The sequence below is a fragment of the Nycticebus coucang genome, chromosome 18, assembly GCF_027406575.1.
Source record: "Nycticebus coucang isolate mNycCou1 chromosome 18, mNycCou1.pri, whole genome shotgun sequence".
Classification (NCBI taxonomy): domain Eukaryota; kingdom Metazoa; phylum Chordata; class Mammalia; order Primates; family Lorisidae; genus Nycticebus; species Nycticebus coucang.
The window spans coordinates 5973463-5998617 of record NC_069797.1 but is presented as its reverse complement, the minus strand read 5'-3'; the positions used below and the strand labels follow the sequence as shown (position 1 = coordinate 5998617).

General features: G+C 41.0%; 1 protein-coding gene, 1 non-coding gene and 1 pseudogene across 2 annotated transcripts in view; all 3 read left to right on the top strand.

Annotated features, from left to right (window-relative positions):
- The first annotated feature begins 380 nt into the window (after window positions 1-380).
- Window positions 381-25155, top strand: part of LOC128570630 (sorting nexin-31-like) — a 76736-nt gene continuing 51961 nt past the window's right edge. The window contains exons 1-4 of the mRNA XM_053569996.1: window positions 381-446; window positions 548-622; window positions 13149-13263; window positions 17015-17079. Of these exons, the coding sequence (XP_053425971.1) occupies window positions 381-446; window positions 548-622; window positions 13149-13263; window positions 17015-17079 (321 nt within the window). The remainder of the gene's footprint in view (window positions 447-547; window positions 623-13148; window positions 13264-17014; window positions 17080-25155) is intronic.
- On the top strand, window positions 11766-11957 carry LOC128571520 (U2 spliceosomal RNA). Its single transcript, XR_008375919.1, has one exon. It is a non-coding gene; the product is annotated as a U2 spliceosomal RNA (small nuclear RNA).
- On the top strand, window positions 12491-12647 carry LOC128571304 (uncharacterized; annotated as a pseudogene).

Genomic DNA, 25155 nt, shown 5'->3' with positions numbered 1-25155 from the left:
CACAAAAAATTGAACCTGGTGTAATTGGGCTAGTCATAGGGTAATTACTAGATTTATGTATTTTTAAAAAATCTTAAATTCATAATGCACTGCAGGCGGTGTAAGCAGGTAATGGACACAAACTTTTTTCAAGCCCCATACGGTACGTACTTGGGTAAAATGCCACCAGCGCACGGTGCACTAGGAGCGAATGGGGCGGCCCTGGGCGCGCCCCGCCCCCACCCGTCCCGAACGCCAGCGACTGGGGGGGCGCGGACTAGGGGGTGTCCCACCTGGGCGACAGCTGCCCAGCAGCATTCGCACCGCCCAACTCAGACCGCGGACAGGCTGGCCATCTCAGGTCCGACTCCAGGCGCCGCTCTGCAGCCACCTCTCCAGCCATGAAGATGCACTTCTGCATCCCGCTGTCCCAGCAGCTCCCCGACACGCTCGGGGGCCACTACGTGGTGCGCCTGGGGCCCGGGGCGGGCTGCGCAGGGCGGGGGCCGGTGGCAATGGTCAGCGGCTCCCTGCGCTAACCCGAGGCGGGGTGCCTGTGTGTTTGCAGCTGTACTCCGTGTACCTGGATGGCTTCCTCTTTTGCAAGGTGCGCTGCAGCCAGCTGCATGGTTGGAATGAACAGGTGAGCGAGTTGGAGGCAGGTGGGGAAAAGTGTGCAAGGGCCTGGGTCGTGTGACTCTGGCAAGACTCTGGACCTTTCAGTGCCTCAGGCTTCTCATTTGTGAAATGGGTTGTAGCAAGAGTAAGTGTGAATTGCTTGCCATACAGCCCCACAAATACTTGAAGACTTGTGGCTCCTAATTATTTACAGCTGTGAGATGTGGGCCCCGGCAGGGCACTGGGGTTCTGGTGGACTCCATTTAAGTGCCCTCTGTTCCCCAGGACAATGCCCCTTCCCCTTCAAAATTAAGCAAGCGGAGTCTAGACCAACGTATAGAGTTTTAGGAAGCTTATGCAGGGATATTTAATTTCCTCTCTGGTCTAGATTGGTGGCTCACACCTGTAATCCCAGCACTTTAGAAGGCCGAGACAGGAGGATCACTTGAGGCCAAGAGTTCTAGACCAGCTTGGGCAACTTGTGAGATCCTCATCTCTACAAAGAATAATTGAAAAAAATAGTTAGGCATGATGGTGATGTGACTGTAGTCCTAGCTACTGGGGAGGCCGAAGCAGGATGATTGCTTGAGTCTGGGAGTTGGAAGCTGCAGTGAGCCACATTAACACCAGTGTACTCCAGTCTGGGCGACAGAATGAGACTCTGTCTCAATTAAAAGAAAAAAAAAAAGAAAAGATAATCTCCTTTTCTCTACAGTTTCTTAAGCTTACCCTTTAAAAAGGTGTGTCTCCATTTTTGTTTTTAAATGGCCTTATTCACAAGCTGTAAGTACTGGCAGGCTGAGAACCCAGGAAACAGATGACTTATCAAGTTAGAAGGCCATTTCCTACCTTAGTTACTCACCCTGATATCTGGACAGTACTTTCTCTGAGAGGCAGACTGATTTATTAGTCCATTCTAATAGGTTTTATTGTTCTTATACTCTTATAAGTCATAAGTCTTCAAAATGAATCAGAGGAGTGAATGGAAGTTTGAAAATAAACTTTACCCTCCTTCCCCTGCTCTATGAATTTTTCTTTCAGTTTTAGATTCTGAGGAACACATACCTAAAGTTAAAAAGAAAAGTCTACAGAAGACAGAAAAAAACTTGCCCAGAGGCAACAGCTATTAGCATTCTGCAGGAGAGTCTTTTCAGACATTCTGCGGGCTTCTAGTGAGCGGGCACACCAGTTTACTTAGACCTGTCTTCTTGTTGATGGGCAACTCAGTTTGATTTTTTTGCTACTAAAATGGTCACTGCAGAGAGCCTTCTTGCTTATACACCATGGTACATTGGAAAAGTCCTTTTTTTTTTTTTTGAGATGGTCTCACTTTGTCACCCTTGGTAGAGAGCTGTGGCACCACAGCTCACAGCAATCTCAAAAACTCCTGGGCTTAAGCGATTCTCTTGCCTCAGCCTCCCAAGTAGCTGGGACTGCAGGTGCCCACCACAAAGCCTGGCTATTTTTAGAGACGAAGTCTCACTTTGGCTCAGACTGGTCTTGAACCTGTGAGCTCAGGCACTCCTCCTGCCTTGGCCTCCCAAGTGCTGGGATTACAGGCGTGAGCCACCACACCTGGTGAAAAGTCCATTTTAAAGATATGATTAAGTATCTTTGGTATCCACAAGAAAGCAGTTGCAATGTAGTTATTAGTTAATTTGAGTGGTCATCTTTGTATTAGTAGTGCCTGCAACACAGTATTGAATGTAGAGAGGCAGAGGCATGGACTCAGACTTCTGAAAGGTGAGACGCTACTTGCAAGTAAGTAGGAGGAGTGAGTAAGTTGGGAGTTATGAGGAATACAGAAACAGGCGGAGGGGAATCTGAAAGGGAGAGAAAAGAGGCTGTTTTAGGCATTTGGAGGCAGAAGTTATGGTACCATCTCCCACGCTCTTCTGTCCTGCAGTGTGATGTGGGAAAAGGGAGGTAACCATCTCCAGGAGCAAATCAGGAGGCAGCAGAGCGCTGGGACAGATACGCTGGCTAAATGCCTCACCTCTCCCTCTGCCCAATTTTCTCAGTAGAAGTAAGAAGCAAGTAGGTCGTTATGGATGTCAATCTCCCAGAATGCTTGTGAAGACCAAGGACCAGTTTCTCTCAGAGCCTGGCGCATTAAACACTCTCAGTAAACATTAGCTGACTCAGAGACTTCAGGAATCCCTGAATTTGGCCCTCTTTAACCAACAGACTCAGAGAAATGCTTAATTTCAGGAAAACAAACTAATCAAACCCTAACAGGTCCAGAATCAGAGACATGAATTGTGTAAACTTTTATTCTTCATCTTCTATTTGAGAAGTCATGAATAAGAAACTTTTTTAGTCACAACAGGGGCCCTTAAATACTGAATTGCTACAGCTTAGAGCCCCCAGTGGGGCAGGCAATAGATTTTATTTTTTATTATTTTTTTTATTAAATCATAACTGTATACATTGATATGATCATGGGGCATCATACACTCGCTTCATAGACCATTTGACACATTTTTATCACAATGGTTAACATAGCCTTTCCGGCATTATCTCAGTTACTATAAAAAAAAAACATTTACATTCCATCTTAGGATTTAAATAAATGGAAGTGTTCATTAAAATCTATTCTATGGTGTGCATGGAATAGATTTTAATGAACACTTCCATTTTTTTTAAATCCTAAGATGGAGATTTCTTTATCCAGTTTCCAATTTCATTACACTTTATGTTTATCATTTCCCCCTTTTCATATGAACTACTACATTTTTAAAGAAACAATTTAGATCTTAAATGGTTATTGATCTTCTTAATTTTAAACATTAACTAGCGAGCAGTTACCATGTGCTGAGATTGGTGCCAAACACTTTACAGGTAATAGCTTCATTTTTATAAGCATCTTGAGCTGGGATTATAATTAGTCCCATTTAACAGATGAAGAAACTGAAACACAATTTTTCTGAAGTCATAGTGTTAGTGTTGTGGTCAGGATTTGATCTCCAAGACTTACATTGTGTGGTTTCTTTCTAAAGTTGACAAAATAAATTGTGTCAGTGAAATAATGAGTCAAACGACTGAGTTCTAAACTAACATGTTTGTACTATATTTTGGAATAATGTAATAAAAGTTCCCAATTTTAGGGATTCAGTATGATTAATTTTAGTAAATGTATGCGATTACCACCATCATGATCAACATTTTAAAAAGTTCTCTCACTCTAAAAGTCTCCCTTATCAGGACCTGGAGCAGTGGCTCATACCTGTAATCCTAGCACTCTGAGAAGCTGCAGCAGGTGGATTGCCTGAGCTCAGGAGTTCAAGACCAGCCTGAGCTAGAGTGAGACCCCCATCTCTAAAAAGAGCCCGGCACTTTGGCAGGCACCTGTAGTCCCAGCTACTCAGGAGGTTGAAGCAAAAGAATCAGTTGAGCCCAAGAGTTTGAGGTTACTGTGAGCTATGACGAGTACTCTTCTGAGAGCAACAGAGTAAGACTGAGTCTCAAAAAAAAAAAAAAAAAAGAAGTATAAAAGTCTCCTTGTCATCTTTGCTCTTGATCCCTCCAGCCACCCTTGGTCCCAGGCAACTAGTATCTACTTTCTGTTATGAGAGTTTCAGGCACAGGATTTTGTTCAAGCTGCCCAGCCCATTTTATAGATACAGAATCTGAGCAAAGCTGCAAGTTAAATCTGAATTTCATATTTTCCACTGGTATAAACTATTTATAATGTGCTAAACAGTTTATAGTATAAGTATGTTCCATGTACTATTGGGGCATCCTGTATTTTGTCTGGCTACCCTAAGTCTGAGACTTAAAGATTGGCTGACCTTTCCTAGCTTCTTCTCAACTAGTTTTTATTCTTCCTATTCAATAGAGGGCATGAAATGGCTAAGAATTCTTTTTTTTTTTTTTTCTTTTGCTGTTCAGACACATTTTTTAATAGGGAAACTAGATGTAACAGGCTTAAAAGCAATCAGATGCTGAAACTGAACAGGAGGGTGAGAACTGTGTCACTTGTCACCATGGCTAACAATGCAATGGAAAAAAAAACAGTAACTAAGTACAAAAATAGCCTGGAGCTCCCAGGGAGAGTTGCCTACTTCCAGACAGGTGTGCATGGTGGGTGCCCCCTGCAGATAGTGTGAGGTCAGTTCCAGGTCACTGAGGGAGATGGGAGACCTGAAACAGGGGATGAGGGGATGTGGGTTCCGGAGGAGAGCTGCTGGAGCCAGAGTCCGGAGGCCTCACTCCAGGTTGGCCTCCACCTGCTCAGAGCACTGCAACTTGTTATGCTCTCATTGGCAAATGGCGTTGGCATACTCCACCACTAGCTTATCCATCCATGTCAGGGGCTCGGGGAACAGCATAGCACCCTCAAAGAAGCCCACGTGGCCCCTATGTAGAGGCAGCACAAACATGACGTTCTCCCGTTTCTCTGAAAGAGATTTGGGGATAGTTAGAAGACCTTCATGCACCAAAGGGTCCTCAGCTGCATTAACCAGCATGAGAGGCACATACATCGTGTGCAGGGATCTCATGCAGCTTTCTTCCTCCTAACGTGCCTCCAGGGAGTTGTAGCCATGAAACTTCCTCATCACGTTGCTGTCAATTTGCATCAGGGATGTTGCTGTGTAGAGTCGGCTCGAGTCTGTGTCCTCCAGGCACTGGGGTTCCTTAACTTGGTCTCCAAAAAGAGCTTGCGGCATACTCAAAGGACACTTCCAATCTGTCAAGAATTACATGATGAACCTTTTAGAGTAATCAGTAGCAAGACCAGGCCCTTCAGCAAAACAAATGTTCCTTGGGAGTTCTTTTGACTCAACAGGTGCAGGAAGGTAAACCGAGGACGTGAGGCTAAGAATTCTTCACCCGATTTAATACAAAGCACTGTACAAAAATAATATTAACAAGGCTGTGTGTGTTTGGTGAGTATAAGTTTATCTCCTGGGAAGGTCTGCATCCTTATAGAATGGTTTTCATCCTATAGAATTAGCTGATTTATTCATTTACTTGAATGTTCACTGAGTTTCTGTTATATGCCATGTACTCTGTTAAATTAGGTGCAGACAGTGACTTTGAGGTTTGGCTTTAGGAATCAGATTTATACTTGGTTGGGTAACTCTGAGGTTGAGGAGAAGCCCCTGGTGCAGATAAGGTAGCCCCTGGTCCACGTCGGGGTATGTGGAGAGCTAATGCACAAAGACTGGACCTGGGAAAGAGATGGCATGTCTGTGTGAGCTCAACTGTCCCCCATGGAGATTCTCTTTTGATGGGGTCAAACTTGTGGAGTTGATGGTTGACTTTTGGCTGACTTAACTACTCCATTTACTGTTTGTTTATTTTCCCTCTTAGACCAGTATCAGAGAAGGGCGGGAAGAGATGCCTCGAGAAGTCAGGTCAGGTTGTAAAACCTGCTGGGAAGGTTTGCTCTGTGATAGATGTTAGAACCTTGGTCCTTGTTGCCTCTTCCCCGACTCTTGGCCTCAGATCTGCATCAAGATGCTCTCCTGCAGATGGAGAAGACAGGCAGCCTGTTGATTCAAGGCTGCTGTGATTAGCACCAATTTGGGAGCATCTGTGACATTATGAACACATGCCAAAGAAGATAACTGCCTTTTAAAGATCATTTAATCAGTTAATCAAGAGATAATTGCATGCAAGAAGACAACTTTCTGTTTCTATTTAATAGAATTAGTAGAGATGGGGGTGCATAAATCCCAGGTTGTTTGAGCAGCTCTGCCTGGGGTGATACTCCACCTGAGATGCCTTTGGACATCTGTCATGGCAGAAAAATGTCTTTGAATTTAAAAGAAACCAAATTGTTGCTGTAATATTTTATACTAGGCTTAAAGGAGAGGTTGCGAGTTTAGATGGTTACAGAGATTACAAGAAATTTATTACTTCTTTTTTCCAAAATCAATTTTAGGTCATGATTTTCTTTTTCCTATTTTTTAAAATTTGTTTTAGAAATCTTTTTTAGATCATGAAGTTGGGCAAATAACTTAAGTGAGGTGAGGGATAGTGGGGTGTGGTGGAATAGTTTTAACAGATTGTTGCTTGAGGGAGTGTGACCCATTGATTTAAGATGTTTGGATTTTTAAAAATAAGCCAGAACATCATTTTTTTTTAATAAACTATTTTTTGGAGAAGTTTTGGTTTACAAAAAAGATAGTACAGAGTTCCCACATAGTCCACATCCTATTCCTTCTATTATTAAGATTTTCCATTAAGGCCCTGTGCTATGGCTCATACCTATAATCCTAGCACTCTGGGAGGCTGAGGCAGATGAATTGCTTGAGCTCATGAGTTCAAGGCCAGCCTAAGAGTCAGACCCCATCGTACTTAAAATGAAAATGAAAAACTGAGGCAAGAGGATCTCTTGAGCCCAAGAGTTTGAAGTTGCTATGAGCTATGATGCCATAGCACTCTACCAAGGGTGACAAAGTGAGACTCCGTCTCAAAATAAAAAAAAAAAAAAAAAGATTTTCTATTAGTATGGTACATTTGTTACAGTCAATAAACCAGAGATAGCTGCGTTTATTATCAAAAATTTGGGTAGGGGAGATGGGAATCTTGCTGTGTTGCCCAGGCTGGTCTCCAAATCCTGGCCTCAAGAAATCTCCTGCCTCAACATACGTAGCCACCACACTCAACCTCAGATGTGATACATTATCACAGTGGTGATACATTATTATTATTACTGTTATATTAACTACAGTTCATAGTTTATTCAGACTTCCTTCGTTTTTTGTTTGTTTGTTTGTTTTGTTTTCTTTTGTTTTGTAGAGACAGAGTCTTACTTTACCGCCCTTGGTAGAGTGCCATGATGTCACAGGACTCACAGCAACCTCCAGCTCTTGGGCTCACACTATTCTCCTGCCTCAGCCTCCCAAGCAGCTGGGACTACAAGCGCCCGCCACAATGCCCGGCTATTTTTTTTTGTTGTTGTTTGGCCAGGGCTGGGTTTGAACCTGCCACCCTTGGTGTATGGGGCCGACGCCCTACTCATTGAGCTACAGGCGCCTAATGTCTTATTTCTGTTCCAGGATCCCAGCCAGGGTACAACATGACATTTAGTCATCCCATCCCCTTAAGTTCTTGTTGACAGTTTCTTAGCCTTTTCTTATTTTTAATGACCTTGATAGTTTTGAGAAGTACTCGTCAGATATTTTGTAAGCTATCCTTCTGTTAGAATTTGTCTTATTTTTTTCACATGATTGGACAGGAATGATAGGATTTGGGAATGAAGACCCCAGAGACAAAGTGCCATTCTACTCACCATATCAAGGGTACTTGCTATCAACCTGACTTATCCCTCTAGATCTCCACCCCCACCACCTGGCTGAAGTAGTGTTTGTCACATTTCTTTACTCTAAAGTGATTTTTTTTCCTCCCTTCCATAGCGCCCTCTTTGGACGGAAGTCTCTATGTGCAGCCCAGTCTTAAGGACTGAGGATTTATGCCCCCCTCCTGAGGAAGAAGCATCTGCATAAATAATCTGGTATTCTTCTGCACAGGAGATGTGTCTATTCTTTCCTACTTATCTTTCAGTAATTGTATCTGTAAGGACTCCTGGGTATTTGCCTTATACTTTGGGTTATACATTTTTGGTTTTTGTTTAGTTTTTGAGACAGTCTCACTCTTGCCCTGCGTAGAGTGCCATGGCATCATATCTCACAGCAACCTCAGTCTCTTGGGGCTCAAGCAGTCCTCTGGCCTCAGCCTCCCAAGTGGCTGGGACTACAAGCACCCACCGCAATGCCCAGCTAGTCTTGCTATTTTTAGTAGACGTGGGGGTCTCACTCTTGCTCAGGCTGATCTCGAAGTCATGAGTTCAACCAATCCACCGGCCTCAGCCTCCCAGAGTGCTGGGATTACAGGTTTGAGCCACAGTGCCTGGCCTGGGTTACTTTCTGGAGCTACAAGATGCTCCAGGTTCATCTTGGGTATCTCCTGCTTGAGTGCCAGACTCCACCACTGCCCCACAGATCCCTGGTTGCTTCTCTTGGAGAATGGTATTAAAAACAGGGATCTGAACCCTAAGTATGCTCGTTACTACTGCAGCGACAGAGCAAGGAAATACATGTGTGTGTACTACCCATATATACAGGCATATTGGTAAATATTTCTATATGTAACCATCTGTGTCTACATTAAGGTAAACATGAAGTTATACTAATGTATCTTACTCTAATGCATTGCTACTGGGTCTTCCCAGTAACTACAACAGTGAGAAACCTGACTTCCACTGTCTGCCATTCATTTACTTAATTGTTCTATTCTGTATGTAGATGCAGAAGAGTCAGAATGGCTAACTCTCATGGGAAACAACTAGACTGCGGTGGTTATACCTTTAGTTTGACAGGCCCCATTCATTTCCAAAGTTACTTAAGGTCAGTATTTTTTCCTCATGACTGTCAAGGATGTGGTTTCATACATTTTTAATATAGTTTTGTAACATTCTGCATTCTCTCCTGGGATTCCCCTAGTCTCCTAAATGATTTTTTTAAAAATACACGTATTTGCATATAGTAAGCTTCTATTGTAAAGTTCAGTGGATTTTGACTAACGCACAGTGTCATGGATCCACAATGGTAGTATCATATGGAATAGTTTTATTGCCCTAAGAAATTTTGTGTGATTCCCCTATTCAGTAAAATCTTGGTGGCTATTGATCTTTATATAAAGTCTCTATACTTTTTCCTTTTCCAGAATGTCATATAATTCAAATCATACAGTATGTAGCTTTTGCAGACTGGCTCTGTCACTCAGCAATACGCATTTAAGGTTCATTTGTGTCTTTCTATGGTTTGGTAGTTCATTGCCTTTTACTGCTGAATAATACTCCATTGTACGGATACATCACAGTTTGTTTATCCACCCACATATGGAAGGAGATATTTGTTGCTTTCAGTTTTGGGGGATTAGGAATAAAGCTGCTATGAATTTTCTTTCACTTTTTTTTTTCTTCATTTTTACCATTTCTATCAATCCTGGCCTAACTGCTATGAACTTTCACATGCAGGTTTTTGTGTGAACATATTTTTCGGATCAGTTGGGTAAATACTTATGGCTGTATTCTATAGTAAGATTATGGTTAGCTTTATAAGAAATTGTCAAGTTGACATCCAAAATTGCTGAACTGTTTTGTACTCCCTATAGGACATAATTAAAAATTTTTTAAATCACAAAAATAAGTGTTGGCATCACATTCAAATTCTCTAAAAATCAAACAAATGATAGCTACATAAAAAGCATCAGGGGGCTGTATTTTGCCCAAAGACAGGCAGTTAATAAACTTTCTGGACATGAGACTAGTACTGTCCAATAGGACTTTCTGTGCTGTGGGAAATGCTCTATCTTGCTTTGTCCAATTCAATACCAACTAGCAACATTTCATGTGATTACTGAACATTTGAAACATGGCTTGTAAGACTGAAGCACTAAATTTTAAATTTTTATTTTAATTAATTTTTTTTGGTTGTTGCAGTTTGGCCCGGGCCGGGCTTAAATCTGCCACCCTCAGTATATGGGGCCAGCACCCTACTCACTGAGCCACAGGTGCTGCCCTTTTATTTTAATTAAGTTTAAATTTACTCACTGGTGTCTATTGGCCACCATATCAGATGGCACAGTTCTAGGTTATCATAAGGATTTGGGCTTTTACTGGAGCGAGATGGGAAGCCGTGGAGCCTTAAATTATCTGACTTAAGGTTTTTTGTTTTTTTTGTTTTTTTTTCAAGTATTGTCTTAGAGGCTGTGTTAGGATTAGACTGAAGGAGCCATGGTGGAAGCAGAGAGACTTGTTGGAAGGTTGTGGCAATAATCTAGAAAAGAGATGACAGTGGCTTGGCCTGGGATACTGGTGGTAGGGGTGGAGAGGTGTGGTCAGCTCCCGGATGTCCTTTAAAGTGAGAGCCCATTCAAGGTAAGTCTCGCCAAATATTTACTGTATTTGTGACCAAGACCATGGAATTTTTTTTTTTTTAATAGAGAGTCTCACTCTGTCACCTTCAGTAGAATGCTGTGGTGTCATAGCCACAGCAACCTCAAACTCTTGGGCTCAAATGATCTTCTAGCTTCACCCTCTGGGGTAGCTGGGACTACAGGTGCCCACCACAACACCTGGCTATTTTTAGAGACAGGATCTCACTCTTTCTCAGGCTGGTCTGGAACTCCTGAAGCTCAAGCAGTCCACCCACCTTGGCTTCCCAGGGCGCTAGGATTCCAGGCGAGAGCCACCCCGCCCAGCCTTTAAAGACCATGGAGTTAAAATTCTTGTCTGTTTGCAGCCTCATGTCTCTTAGACCTGCTTCATTTTCTTTAACCCCTGACTATAGTATTATAATAAGAGTTCAGCCTTCTTGCTCGGAAGGTACCATGTTAAAAACCTGACTAGGTTTCTGAGTTTCTTTTTTCTTATTTTAAAGAACATAATGCTACTACCTTCACGCTGCCACTGCAACTGCAAGGAAGACATTGCAAAAAGAAGAGTTTTGGTTCTTTAAAAATTGTTTTTCTTTGCATCTACTGTTAAGGTTTCATAAAAATAATTACCAGTATGATCATGGGTCATGTATGGTTGGGTGGGAGGGAAGGGCTGGACTGGGTTTTAGGGATCGTACGTCAATAGGAATTCCATCACCAGCAGTGTCCAATAGAAATATAATGTGAACCATCTATGTAATTAAAAATTTTCTAGTAGTCACGTTAAAAAGAGTAAAAAGAAACAGATGGAGGCTGGGCATGGTGGCTTGTGCCTATCACTATCACTCATGCTATCACTCTCTGAGGCTGAGGGTAAGGATTGCTTAAAGCCAGAAGTTTGAGACAAGTCTGAGCAAGAGTGAGACCCTGTATCCACAAAAAAAAAAAAAAAAAAAAGAAAGAAAAATTAGCTGGGCATAGTGGCAGGTACCTGTTGTCCCACCTACTTGGGAGGCTGAGGCAGGAGGATTGCGTGAGCCCAGGAGTTTGAGGATGCTGTGGGTTCATTACGCCACTGCCCTCTAGCACTCTAGCACAGGCAACAGAGAAAGATTCTGTCTTAAAAAAAAATAGAGGAAGGAATAAGGATTAATTTTAGTTTATTTTATTTGATACAATATATCCAAAATATGATATTATTTAAACATGTAAATGATATAAAAATTATCAGTGCGATAAGATGATTCACATTCTCTTTTCTTTGAAATTTAAACTGGATCGCTTCTCAGTCTTTTGGCTAAGGTCAAGTGTAATATCTGTTCTTATCAGTTTAATATCTGATACATCCTCTATCTGAGGATAATGTATTAAATGGAGTTTTGGAGCAGGGAGTTGGAATAGAAGCTTGCTCCATCCACTCCACAAATTGACCCGGTATTGCAGGAACAGTCCTCCCCAACTTTTTCATACGGCTGAGTGTAGTGGCTCACCCCTGTAATCCTAGCATTCTGGGAGGCCGAGGCAGGTGTATTTCTTGAGCTCAAGAGTTCAAGACCAGCCTGAGCAAGAGTGAGACATTGTCCCTACTAAAAATAGAAAAAACTAGCCAGGTGTTGTGGTAGGTGCCTGTAGCTACTCAGGGGTCTGAGGCAAGAGGATTACTTGAGCCCAGGAGTTTGAGGTTGCTGTGAGGTATGATGATGCCACGGCACTCTACCCAGGGCCAAAAAAAAAAAAAAAACAAAAAAAAACGCTAGAGTGCAGTTTATGCTTACAGCACATCTCAATTCAGACTAGTCACATTTCATGTGCTTAGAAGCCACAGGTCACTAAAGGCCACCACGTTAAATAGCAGAGCTGTCAACATTTGTCAAGTTCATATTTGGTGGAGGAATTAAATTCCTAATTTTCACCATTGATATCAGATATTTGTGAAATAAGAAAATAGTGTGTGATATGAGTGCATAATATTATAAAACAGATGAAAAATAAAAATGCTGCTAGCTTTGTGCAGTGGCAGTATCGTAGCCAATGAGGTTTATCCGAGGTGCGATTATTGCTAATTGAAAAATAAAAATGCATTCCCCATTCTACTACCAAACTTAGACTGGAGTTTTCAGTCTGTGATAAGTCTAGAAACATCTCCAGAACTGAGAGATGCTGAGATAAATTTCTTATTAATAAATATATATATATACTGAGATAAATTCCTTATTAAGAAAATCAAATTATAGGCTGGGCTCATGCCCGTAATCCTAGCACTCTGGGAGGCTGAGGTGGGTGGATTGCCCGAGCTCATGGGTTCAGACTAGCCTGAGCAAGAGCAAGACTCCATCTCTAAAAATAGATGGATATTTTGGCAGGTGCCTATAGTCTCAGCTACTCAGGAGGCTGAGGCAAGGGGATCGTTTGAGCCCAAGAATTTGAGGTTTCTGTGAGCTATGATTCCAGGGCATTCTACCAAGGGGGACAAAGTGAGATTTTGTCTCAAAAAAAAAAAAAGGAAAATCAAATTATCCTCTTTTTCTCCTTTTGGCTACCAAAAAGGATTAAATAAGGTCAGCTAGGATAAGACTTGTCCTAAAAAGAGACTTTAGTAGCTCATCAACCTTGAATTGGAGGCTCACTTGTCTTAACTATGTGCTTTCTGGATCTTTCAGCTGAGGAGGGTCTTTGGAAATTGTTTGCCACTCTTTCCACCAAAAGATTATCTTTCAATGACCACATCCATGGCTGATGAGAGGAGGGACCAGCTGGAACAATATTGGCAAAATTGTATGTATTTGGATTTTTTAATATTTATTGTATTATAGGTTACACAAAATTCCCCTGCTTAAAGTGTGCAAATCAATGTTTTTTACTACAATTATCTAATTTTGCAGTCATCACCATAATCTAGTTTTAGATATTGCCATATTCCCATAAAGAAACCTTAAACCCATTAACAGTCACTCCTCATTCCCCTCCCCCGCTAGGCCCTGGGAACCACTACTCTAATTTTTATCTCTAAAGATTTGCCTGTTCTGGACATTTGATACATGTGGAATCAAATAGGTGTTCGTCATATTTGGTTTTAAAAAATGCTTTGTTTAGGGGTGCTGTTTTGGCTTTGACTATGGAAGTGGAAGAAATGCTATCTGGATCAAGAATGAACAAAGGGATAAGTTGAATTGTTTATAGGGAAGCCCCTGTTATAAGAAAGATCTATCAGAGATCTTTATTAACAGGGCAGAGACGGGACTGCCATCTCAGTGCTTTCAGGAAGCCAGGCTAGGGCACCAAGGAGGCTCAGCAGTCTGCCATAGCCACCGCCAGGTTCACAGTGCAACAGCCTCACTACAGCCTGGGTCTGAAAACACTGTCACAGCAAAACTATGGTTGGCCACATTCAGCTCTCATAGAAAAGAGGGTATTGAAGGGAAATAGCAAAACTGACAATTAAATACTGAAATTTTTTAAATTAGAAAAGTCTAAACACATATTTTAGAAAATATAAATCATGCAAAAGAATATACAATGAAAAGTAGTTTCCCTTCCACTCTGGCCCCCAGGTGACTTGTGTGTTCCCCAGAAATGATCCATGTGCACACTGGTTTGTATGAGGGTCCCTTTGTGTTCAACACAAATTAAAGTTTACATATTTTTCTATACCTGATTTTTTAAGAACTTTTTATTCTGGAAGTTTGATTTGTAGAAAAGTTTCAAACATTATGAAAAGAATATTTGTTTTTTTTTTTTGTTTGTTTGTTTGTTTGTTTTGAGACAGAGCCTCAAGCTGTTGCTCCGGGTCAAGTGCTGTGGCATCACAGCTCACAGCAACCTCCAACTCCTGGGCTCAAGCAATTCTTTTGCCTCCGCCTTCCAAGTAGCTGGGACTACAGGTACCCACCACAATGCCCAGCTATTTTTTGGTTGCAGCCGTCATTGTTGTTCAGCAGGCCTGGGCTGGATTCAAACCTGCCAGCTCAGGTGTATGTGGATTGCACCTTAACTGCTTGAGCCACAGGCGCCGAGCCATGAAAAGAATATTTGTATGCTCGTCACTCATATTTCCCAAATGTTAACATTTTACATCTGCACTACCATTCTCTTTCTTATGTGTATGTATATATTATGACTCTCTCTCTCTCTCTCTCTCTCTATATATATATATATATACATAAATTTTTTGGAAACACTTGAGTATTACGAGCCTAGGCCATTTTATCCTTAAACATTTCTGTGTGTATTTTCTAAGATTCAGGACACTCTCTTATATAACCATAATGTAGTTATCAAAATCAGGAAATCAATAATGTTATCTAGAGCCCATATTTAAACTTTGTCAACTATCACACTAATGTCTTTCATAGATAAAGAAAAAAGTTTTTCTGGCTCAGTGCCTGTAGCTCAGTGGTTATGGCGCTGGCCACATACATCGGAGCTGGCTGGTTTGAACCCTGCCTGGGCCTGCTAAACAACAATGACAACTACAACAACAACAACAAACTAGCCAGGCATTGTGGCGGACACCTGTAGTCCCAGCTCCTTGGGAGGCAGAGGCAGGAGAATCGCTTGAGCCCAGGAGTTGGAGGTTGCTGTGAGATGTGATACCATAGCACTCTACCCAAGGTGACAGCTTGAGGCTCTGTCTCAAAAAAAAAAACAAAAAAAAAAAAAAACAACAAAACATATATATATATATATCTTAGAGCTCATTCTATGTCAGCAACTATAGATTTATCTCGTTTTATTATAGCTGCATTTTTTTCAAGCACAGTAGGTGAAAATTCTAGAAGCCATCTATTTCCCATTTGTTTCTGATAATGGAAACCATACCTCTTTTTTTTTGTATTTTATTGTTGGGGATTCATTGAGGGTACAATAAATCAGGTTACACTGATTGCATTTGTTAGGCGAAGTCCGTCTTGCAATCGTGTCTTGCCCCCAAAAGGTGTGGCACGAACCAAGGCCCCACCCCCCTCCCTCCTTCCCTCTCTCTGCTCTTCCTTTCCCCACCCCTTTCTCTCTTGAAACCATACCTCTTTTTAGACATGTTGAATAAGCTCGTTCAAGTTCAAAATGTAATCCCTTTTAAATTTTCATTGTCTCTTGGTTTGTTTTCTCATGTCTTAGCAAAATAGTCCTTTAAGACCTGTCCTTTTTAACAAATGATCACAGAGCTTAAGGGATTACTTTTCCAGGCCTGGTCTTTATCTGTACCATCAGGATGTCTTGTGTACCCTCCTTGACAAGGTCAGGTAAGGAGACCGTTTTGCTTAGCATCATGACTGAGAGCATGGCAATGTAGCTTAGCATCATGATTGAGAGTCATGACCCTTACACCTTGGGTCAAATCCCACTGTTACTCCTCACTGGCCTGTGACCTTGGGCAAGATACTTAACCTGCTTTGAGCTTCAGTTTCTTTCGGTAAAATATTTCCCTCAGGTTTGTCATGGAGATTAAATGAGCTAAAATATACGAAGTGCTTAGCCTAGTACCTGGAACTTAGTAGTCACACAGTAAACACTAGTTGGTGAATACTTTCTGCCACAGTTTTCTCCATCCCCAAGAATCCATGCTAATGGATATATAAAGTTAGTTTTCCCTGTGACATACATGGCAGAAAATAAAGCAAAGGCTTTCCCTCACCCTGAAATCTGAAATTACCCTGTAGAAAGAGGGTATGCCTTTTAGGAAGAGTTTCTCATGTTCAGACACTCTCTGTCTTAGTTTATTTTGAAAACGTGGCATTGTTTGGGAAAGGTACAACCCATAAGAAGCCAGTCAGTGATAGTTTTGGCCAGTCAGTGATAGTTTTAATGCTAGTGGAGGTTATTTGATGAAATCAGTAAGACAGCAACAAAAAAAAAAAGAAGAAGAAAGAAACGTAACAGTGTAATATATGGTAGGTATGTGAGTTAAGCTGAAGTGGGGGCATCCAGGGCTCATGGGAAGAGGGGAAAGAGGGGAAGAAGCAGGCTGGGCGTGATGCAGCTCTCACCTGGTCTGGACACTGCACCTGGCCATAGGCATCCAGGGCTTTAAAGCTCAGGGTGAAAATATTTTTGTAAATATGGAAGAAGGAAAGACCTTAGATCTTTCTGCCTTACCATTGCTGGGTTTTTTGTAACTTCTTTTGTAACTTCCTGTCATTTAATCAATGTTTCTTGGTTGATTTAAATTTTTCAAATTACCATGCATCTTGCTAAGCGTGGAGTCCAGACACAAGTTTTAAGACCTTTTGCTGCTTCTTGTTAACTCCGTTACCCTGGTAAGGCAGCAAATGGGAGTTGCACAGTGGGACATGCAGGAATAAGGTAAGATTCCGGAACACTGTAATGGGTTGTAATGAGTTCAGCGTCGTCACGACTGCCAGGAGGAGGCAAGCACTAGGGATTTTCCTGTATTTGAAAGGTCACAACCCCCATCATCTTCAGGGAGGCAGTTGTGCATGGGCAAGGCCATGGAGTGATCTCAGGAGGACAGGGCAATTAATAGGCTCCGCCCAGCCTCTGCTAACACCTTGCTGTCCTTGTTTTTCAGTGACCATGGACCCAAACGTATTGAGAAGCAATGTCTTCACCGAGTTTTTAAAACTGGTACAGCTGGTAAGCTTCTTTACTGAGGCCGTGACTCCCCCGCAGGACACATCTCTTCATTAATCACGTGTGCATGCCCATGCTCAGACGTGTGCCGTGGCATCAGCCCCACAGAGCCTGGACTCGGGAAAACTATATTCACTTCAAGTAGATGGAAGGGTGGTTCCTATATTGTTCTTTTGGAGGTTCTGGCAAAGAACCAGGGTGAAGGTCCACAAGAAAGGAGAGGAGGCCAGTCCAGGGACAAGGAAAGACGTTCACAGAGGGGAAAGGAGAATGGAGACTGACCAGGTGTCAGCTCAGCTCCCACAGTTGCAAAGGGCTTTTATTAGCCTTGTAAGAATAGCTGGAATGGGGCAGTGAGCCAGAAGTACATTCAGGGGCTCTTTAGTGCTGGTCAGGATTATGAACTTATTCTTGGGACCAGGATTTTGGGTAGGATGTTTCCAGGAACTCTGGCCATGAGATACTGCAGGAGTCTGGGGAGGGGATTACTGGTTTCTGACCTGATTTGCTAAAATGGCTGCACTCCTGTCAGGGTTATTTGAATTCCTGTCCTGCAGGAGGTTTACTTATTTATTTATTTTGTTTTTTTATTTTTTTTAATTTCTTTTTAATTATTTTCTTTGGGAGTTTTAGATTCTAGCTGGAAAAGGAGGTATGTCACTTGACCATTGGCTTATTTTGTTAAGCATAGCTTTTTCTATAGCCTAAGAATCATACATCTCAAAACTGGCCTTGAAGAAGAAAACCCGAGGACATAGTAAAATAACTGCAGCTCTTCTTGCTGAGTGCCCCCTAACAAGTCTATGATCTTGTTTCTGCAGCTGTAATTTCCAAGCATATCATGGTGACGACATCAAAACACTGGGCCTTATGCAGCTAATACTTGTATATTCTCTGCTCCTAACTTTGTTGTAAATAGGTCATGGAGGAAATTAAGCATGAACAGAATGACATACAGCAACTCCCTTTCATTTGTTGATCTGAGTAACCACTGGCCCCTTGACCCCTTGGCTGACACTTTGCTAAGTGTATTTGTTTAGCACATCACTTAATCTAGTCACACATGACTATATGAAAACATTTTGATGCCTGCATGTATGCACTTGACTGAATGGAAAAGCTCTGAAGGGACTGAAGTTGTACAATAATATACCATTGAACTGGATCCTCACGGAGGAGGAGGAAGGATACTTTGTTCGGATTTGCAAATATCAGAACACATTTCATTTAGACAGGGGCCCAAGGCTATTGATATCTTTACTGGTCTATGCAACTTGAGAATGGCCCTTGAGTCTTCTGTTATGTAGTGGTTCGTATTTTCACATACCCTCGGTAGCTTAAATATACACATACTTTCTTTTTCTTTGAAAAGTTTATGGCTGAAGTGGTGATGGTAGTAAAATTTGAACAGCACTAAAGTGTATATGATGAAAAGTAACTTTCCTTCCTCATGGTCCCCCCTGCTCAAGGACAGCTGTTGTTTCAGTTTAATACATTCTCTCTTTTTTTTTTTTTTTTTGCTGTCGTTAATGATTTGTTTGTTAAAAAACCTTTTATTTTCTAACTTTGTTGATGAATAAAAATTCAGTTTTACAGTAGTTTAATCTATTGTATTATTATGGTTTTTTTAATTACAGTTATTTTCTGTAGAATTTTTTTGTAATTTAGACATGCATAATCCTTGTGATTCTTAGGGTTTTTTTATTGTAAAATCATAGCTGTGTACATTAGTGCAATCAAGGGGTACAATGTGCTGGTTTCATATACAATCTGAAATAATCTCATCAAACTGTTCACCATAGCCTTCATGGCATTTTCTTAGTTATTGTATGTAGACATTTGTATTCTGCCTTTAGTAAGTTTTGCCTGTACCCATTCTAAGATGCACTGTAGGTGTGGCCCCACCCATTACCCTCCCTCCACCCTAACTTCCCCTATCCCTTCCCCTTCCTTGGCCCTTTCCTTATAGTCTTGTGCTATAGTTGGGCTATAGCCTTCATGTGAAAGCTATAATTTAGCTTCATAGTAGGGCTCAGTACATTGGATACTTTTTCTTCCATTCCTGAGATACTTTGCTAAGAAGAATATGTTCCAGCTCCATCCATGTAAACATGAAAGGGTAAAGTCTCCATCTTTCTTTAAGGCTGTGTAATATTCCATGGTATACATGTACCACAGTTTGCTAGTCCATTTGTGGGTCAATGGGCACTTGGGCTTCTTCCATGACTTAGCAATTATGAATCGGGCTGCAATAAACATTCTGATACAGATGTCTTTGTTATTTTGTGATTTTTGGTCTTCTGGGTATAAACCTAGTAAAGGAATTATAGGATCAAATGGCAGGTCTATTTTTAGATCTCTAAGTAGTCTCCAAACATCCTTCCAGAAGGAATGCATTAGTGTGCATTCCCACCAGCAGTGTAGAAGTGTGCCCTTTTCTCCACATCCACGCCAACATCACTGGGTTTGGGATTTTGTTATGTGGGCTGCTCTTACTGGGGTTAAGTGGTATCTCAAAGTAGTTTTGATTTGCATTTCTCTGATGATTAAGGATGATGAGCTTTTTTTCATGTGTTTGTAGATCATGTGTCTGTCTTCTTTAGAGAAGTTTCTCTTCAAGTTCCTTGCCCACCCTAAGATGGGGTCACGTGTTCTTTTCTTGCTAATACGTTTGAGTTCTCTGTGGATTCTGGGTTTTAGACCTTTATCAGAAGTATAACTTGCAAATATTTTCTCCCATTCTGAGGGCTGTCTGCTTGCTTTACTCACTATGTTTGTGGCTGTGCAGAAGCTTTTTAGTTTGATCAGGTCCCAGTAGTGTATTTTTGATGCTGCTTCAATTGCCTGGGGAGTTCTCCTCATAAAATATTCACCCAGGCCGATTCCTTCAAGAGTTTTCCCTGCACTCTCTTCAAGTATTTTTATAGTTTCATGTCTTATGTTTAAATCTTTTATCCAGTGAGAGTCTATCTTAGTTAATGGTGAAAGGTGTGGGTTCAGTTTCAATCTTCTACAGGTTGCCAGCCAGTTCACCCAGCACTATTTGTTAAATAGGGAATCTTTTCCCCACTGAATGTTTTTAATTGGCTTGTCAAAGATCAAATAATGGTAAGTAGCTGGATTCATCTCTTGGTTCTCTATTCTGTTCCAGACATCTATTTGTCTGTTTTTGTGCCAATACCATGCTGTTTTGATCACTATCGATTTATAATACAGTCTCAGGTCTGGTAGTGTGATTCCTCCTGCTGTGTTTTTATTGCTGAGTAATGTCTTGGCTATTCGAGGTTTTTTCTGATTCCATATAAAATGAAGTATTTTTTCAAGATCTTTAAAATATGGAGTTTTAATAGGAATTGCATTAAAATTATATATTGCTTTGGGTAGTATAGACATTTTAACCATGTTGATTCTTCCCAGCCATGAGCATAGTATGTTTTTCCATTTGTTAACATCTTCAGCTATTTCTTTTCTTAAAAGTTTCATAGTTCTCTTTGTAGCCATCTTTCACGTCCTTTGTTAGGTATACTCCCAAATATTTCATCTTCTTTGGCACTACTGTGAAAGGAATAGAGTCCTTGACTGTTTTTTCGGCTTGGTTATTGTTGGTATATATAAAGGCTACAGATTTATGGGTGTTGATTTTGTAGCCTGAGACATTGTTGTATTCCTTAATCACTTCTAAAAGTTTTTTAGTAGAATTCCTAGCGTTTACCAGATATACGATCATATCATCTGTGAAGAGCGAAAGTTTTATCTCTTCTGACCCTATGTGGATACCCTTGATCGCCTTTTCTTCCCTAATTGCAATGGCTAAAACTTCCATTACAATGTTAAAGAGCAATGGAGACAATGGGTAACCTTGCCTGGTTCCTGATCTAAGTGGAAATGATTTCAATTTAACTCCACTGAATACGATATTGGCTGTGGGTTTGCTGTAGATGGCCTTTATCAGTTTAAGAAATGTCCCTTCTATACCAATTTTCTTCAGTGTTCTGATCATGAAGGGATGCTGGATATTATCAAAAGCTTTTTCTGCATCAATTGAGAGAATCATATGGTCATTTTTTTTAAATTTGTTTATGTGCTTAAGATTTACGTATATTGAACCAGCCCTGAGACCCTGGGATAAAACCAACTTGGTCATGATGTATAATTTGTTTGATGTGTTGCTGGATTCTGTTTGTTAGGATCTTGTTGAATATTTTAGCATCTATATTCATTAGTGATATCGGTCTATAATTTTCTTTTCTTATTGGGTCTTTTCCTGGTTTGGGGATCAGGGTGATGTTTGCTTCATAGAACATGTTGGGTAGTCTTCCTTCTTTTACTACATTTTGGAACTGGTTGAGTAATATAGGTACTAATTCCTCTTTAAAGGTTTGGTAGAATTCTGACGTGAAGCCATCTGGTCCCGGGCTTTTCTTTTTAGGGAGGTTTTGTATGGTTGATGCTATTTCGGAACTTGATATGGGCCTGTCAACATTTCCACTTCATTCTGGCTAAGTCTCGGAAGGTGATGTGCTTCCAAGTATTAGTCAATTTCCTTCAGATTTTCATATTTCTGAGAATAAAGTTTCTTGTAATATTCATTAAGGATTTTTTTAATTTCTGAGGAGTCTGTTGTAATTTCGTCTTTGTCATTTCTGATTGATGAGATTAGAGATTTTACTCTTTTTTTCCTGGTTAGGTTAGCCAAAGGTTTACCTATTTTATTTACCTTTTCAAAAAACCAACATTTTGACTTATTGATCTGTTGTATAATTCTTTTGTTTTCAATTTCATTAATTCTGCTCTGATTTTGGTTATTTCTTTTCTTCTACTGGGTTTGGGGTTGGAATGTTGCTTGAGATATCCCATTAAGTTGTTAACTTCCTCTCTTTCTGTTGTCTTTAGGAAGGCTTGCAGTGCTATAAATTTCCCTCTTAGGACTGCCTTTGCGGTATCCCAGAGGTTCTGATAATTTATGTCTTCATTGTCATTTTGTTCCAAAAATTTGGCAATTTCCTTCTTAATCTCATCTCTGACCCAGCTATCATTCAGCATAAGGTTATTTAAATTCCATGTTTTTGTATGGGTATGCAGATTCCTTTTGTTACCGAGTTCAACTTTTATTCCATGGTGGTCCGAGAAGATACAAGGAATAATTTTATTCCTTTAAATTTACTGAGGTTACACTTGTGACCTAAGATGTGATCGATTTTGGAGTATCTGTGGGCTGATGAGAAGTATGTGTATTCAGTTTTTTTGCGATGAAATGTTCTGTATGTGTCTGCTAAATCCAAAAGTTGGATGGTTAGGTTTAAATCTAAAATTTCTTTGCTCAGCTTCTTATTAGAGGATTGATCCAACACTGCCAAAAGAGTGTTAAAATCTTCAACTATTATGGAGCTGGAGGAAATCAAGTTGCTCATGTCTGTTAGAGTTTCTCTTATAAATTGAGGTGCATTCTGTTGGGGTGCATAGATATTAATAATTGAAATCTCATCATATTGAGTATTACCCTTAACAAATATGAAGTGACCATTCTTATCCTTCCTTACTTTTGTTCGTTTAAAGCCTATTGTATCTGCAAATAGAATTGCAACACCTGCTTTTTTCTGATTACCATTTGCCTGAAATATGGACGACCATCCTTTCACCCTGAGTCTATATTTGTCTTTTAAGATAAGAAGTGACTCTTGTATGCAGCAAATATCTTGCCTGAGTTTTTGTATCCAGTCAGATAACCTATGCATCTTTAGAGGACAGTTTAAGCCGTTCACATTAATGGAGAATATTGATAAGTCTGGTAAAATTTTGGGTATCGAGTTTTTTGAAAGTCCAGTGGACATTTTTAATCTTTTTGCCACTGTGGAAGTTGGAGTTTGATCAAAAGTTTCTAAGTGAGTTTACTTTTGTGGTAGAGGATTGGGCTGGTCATTATGGAGGATAGGTCTGAGAATATCCTGAAGAGCTGGTTTGGTTATGGCAAATTTCTTCAACATATGAATGTCATTAAAGTATTTAATTTCTCCCTCATAAATGAAACTCAGTTTAGCTGGATTCAGGATCCAGGGTTGAAAGTTATTTTGCTTTAGGAGATTCAAAGTCGATGACCACCCTCTTCTGGCTTAAAAGTTTCAGCAGAGAGATCTGCAGTCATTCTAATATTTTTCCCTTTGTAGGTAATGGATTTGTTATGTCTGGCTGCTTTCAGAATTTTCTCCTTCATATTAACTTTAGTGAAGTTAATTATGATATGCCTGGGGGATGTCTTATTGGGATTGAGTCGTGCTGGGGTTCTGAAACTGTCTGCTGTCTGAATTTCAGAATCTCTTTGCATGTCTGGAAAATTCTCTTTCATAATTTCATGGAGAAGGGCCTCTGTGCCTTGCAAGGCCACTTCATCACTTTCAGGGATTCCAATGAGGCAGATATTAACATTCTTCGAATTATCCCAGAGCTCTCTGAGAAAATGATCCGTATTTGCTCTCCATTTCTCTTCTTCTTTGAGAGTTTGGGAGCATTCAAAGGCTTTGTCTTCAATGTCAGAAATCCTTTCTTCTGCTTGCTCCACTCTGTTACTGAGGGATTATACTGTATTTTTCAGATCTTTGAGGGCTGTAAATTCTTGCTTCAGTGCATCAAAATCTTTGGTGGTTTTGTCTTTAAATTCGTTAAATTCTTGAGACAACTTTTGAATTTCTCCTCGAATTTCTAATTCTGACTTTTGAATTGCTATTTGAATTTCTAATTCCAAATTTTCCTCCATTTTATTAATCTTGTTTGCAATCCAAATTCTGAATTCAATTTCTGACATCTCGGCCAGCTGTTTATGAATGGGATCTTCAGTTACATCTGCCATATCTTTCCTTGGGGGGTTTGATCTATTCTGGTTATTCATGTTACCAGAGTTTTTCCGCTGATTCCGCCCCATAATTGTTTTACACCTTTTGATTTTTTCCCCTGGAGCTTTGTCAAGGACCTGTACAGTGCTATGGCCTAAGAAACTGGGAACCTGTTTGGTGTGGTGGGGCTAAGTGGTTCTGTCTTGTTTGCAGCTGGTTTCTGTTTGACCCTAGTGAAACAGTTACTCTGGGTTGAAGTCTCAGCTGTGGAGAAATACCAGCGATTAAGTCAACCCATCCCCCACAGGCACCAATTGGAAAAGGAAAATCAAACCTTCCTACAACCACACACCCAGGGCACCACCTGAATAGTCCTTGGGCAATTGGCTCAGTTCAAAAAGTCCAAATAAATTGTCTTAGTCAGCACCTGTCTCAGGTGGGAGAGTTTAAAAGGTCTCTGGCAACTAGATTGCAGGGATCTGGTGACTACTCTGATATGACTTGCTCCAGTGTTCCGTGGAGTCAGGAGGACCCACCCAGCAAATAGATCAGTCTGGGAAGCTTGACGCCTCCTTCCCCCCCTTGCACCTCTGTCACACCCAGTCAATGATAGTCCCACAGGGCTTTGACCAGTTGCCTGTAGTGAACAGATACTCCAAGGGTTTGCACCTGCCTGAATCACAAAGAAATCTATTTCTGTTCAGCCAGGCCACTGCACTCTGCCTCTATCTAGAAGGGGGAAGTGAGGCCTGACAACCTCCGGGGCTTGATGGAGGCTGGTGGGTGTTCACTCAGTTGCAGCCCCACCCCTGATTGATGTTACTAACAGAATAGAACAGAACAACTTTGCGGGAATATGTTTCTGTCCCTGCTAAATCCCCCTGCAGAAGAGAAGCTGTTTTGAGCTCCCAGAGCCTGCACCTCAGGCCCTGTCTTTGCTCTTGCAGGTTCGTATTTGGTTACCTATCAGTTCTAGCTGCCTGTCTTCCTTTGTCTATAGGCTGACGATCCCCTGAGGGCCAGGTGCATCTTAGGCTCAGTAAAGTGGTCCTCTGGGTCAGCCCTGCCCTGGGAACTTTCCGGCAGGCCAGTACTGCCTCAGGCAAATCCTTTATTCACGAGGCCTTTGTTTCCATCCCAGATCTGTTCTGTGGTGGTTGAAACCTGAGTAGATGCCCGGCCTCCTCTGGTTGCCCAGGGAGACAGAGGGTGTGGCTTCAGAATAGCCAGGAGTGAGGCCTATTGTTGTTAA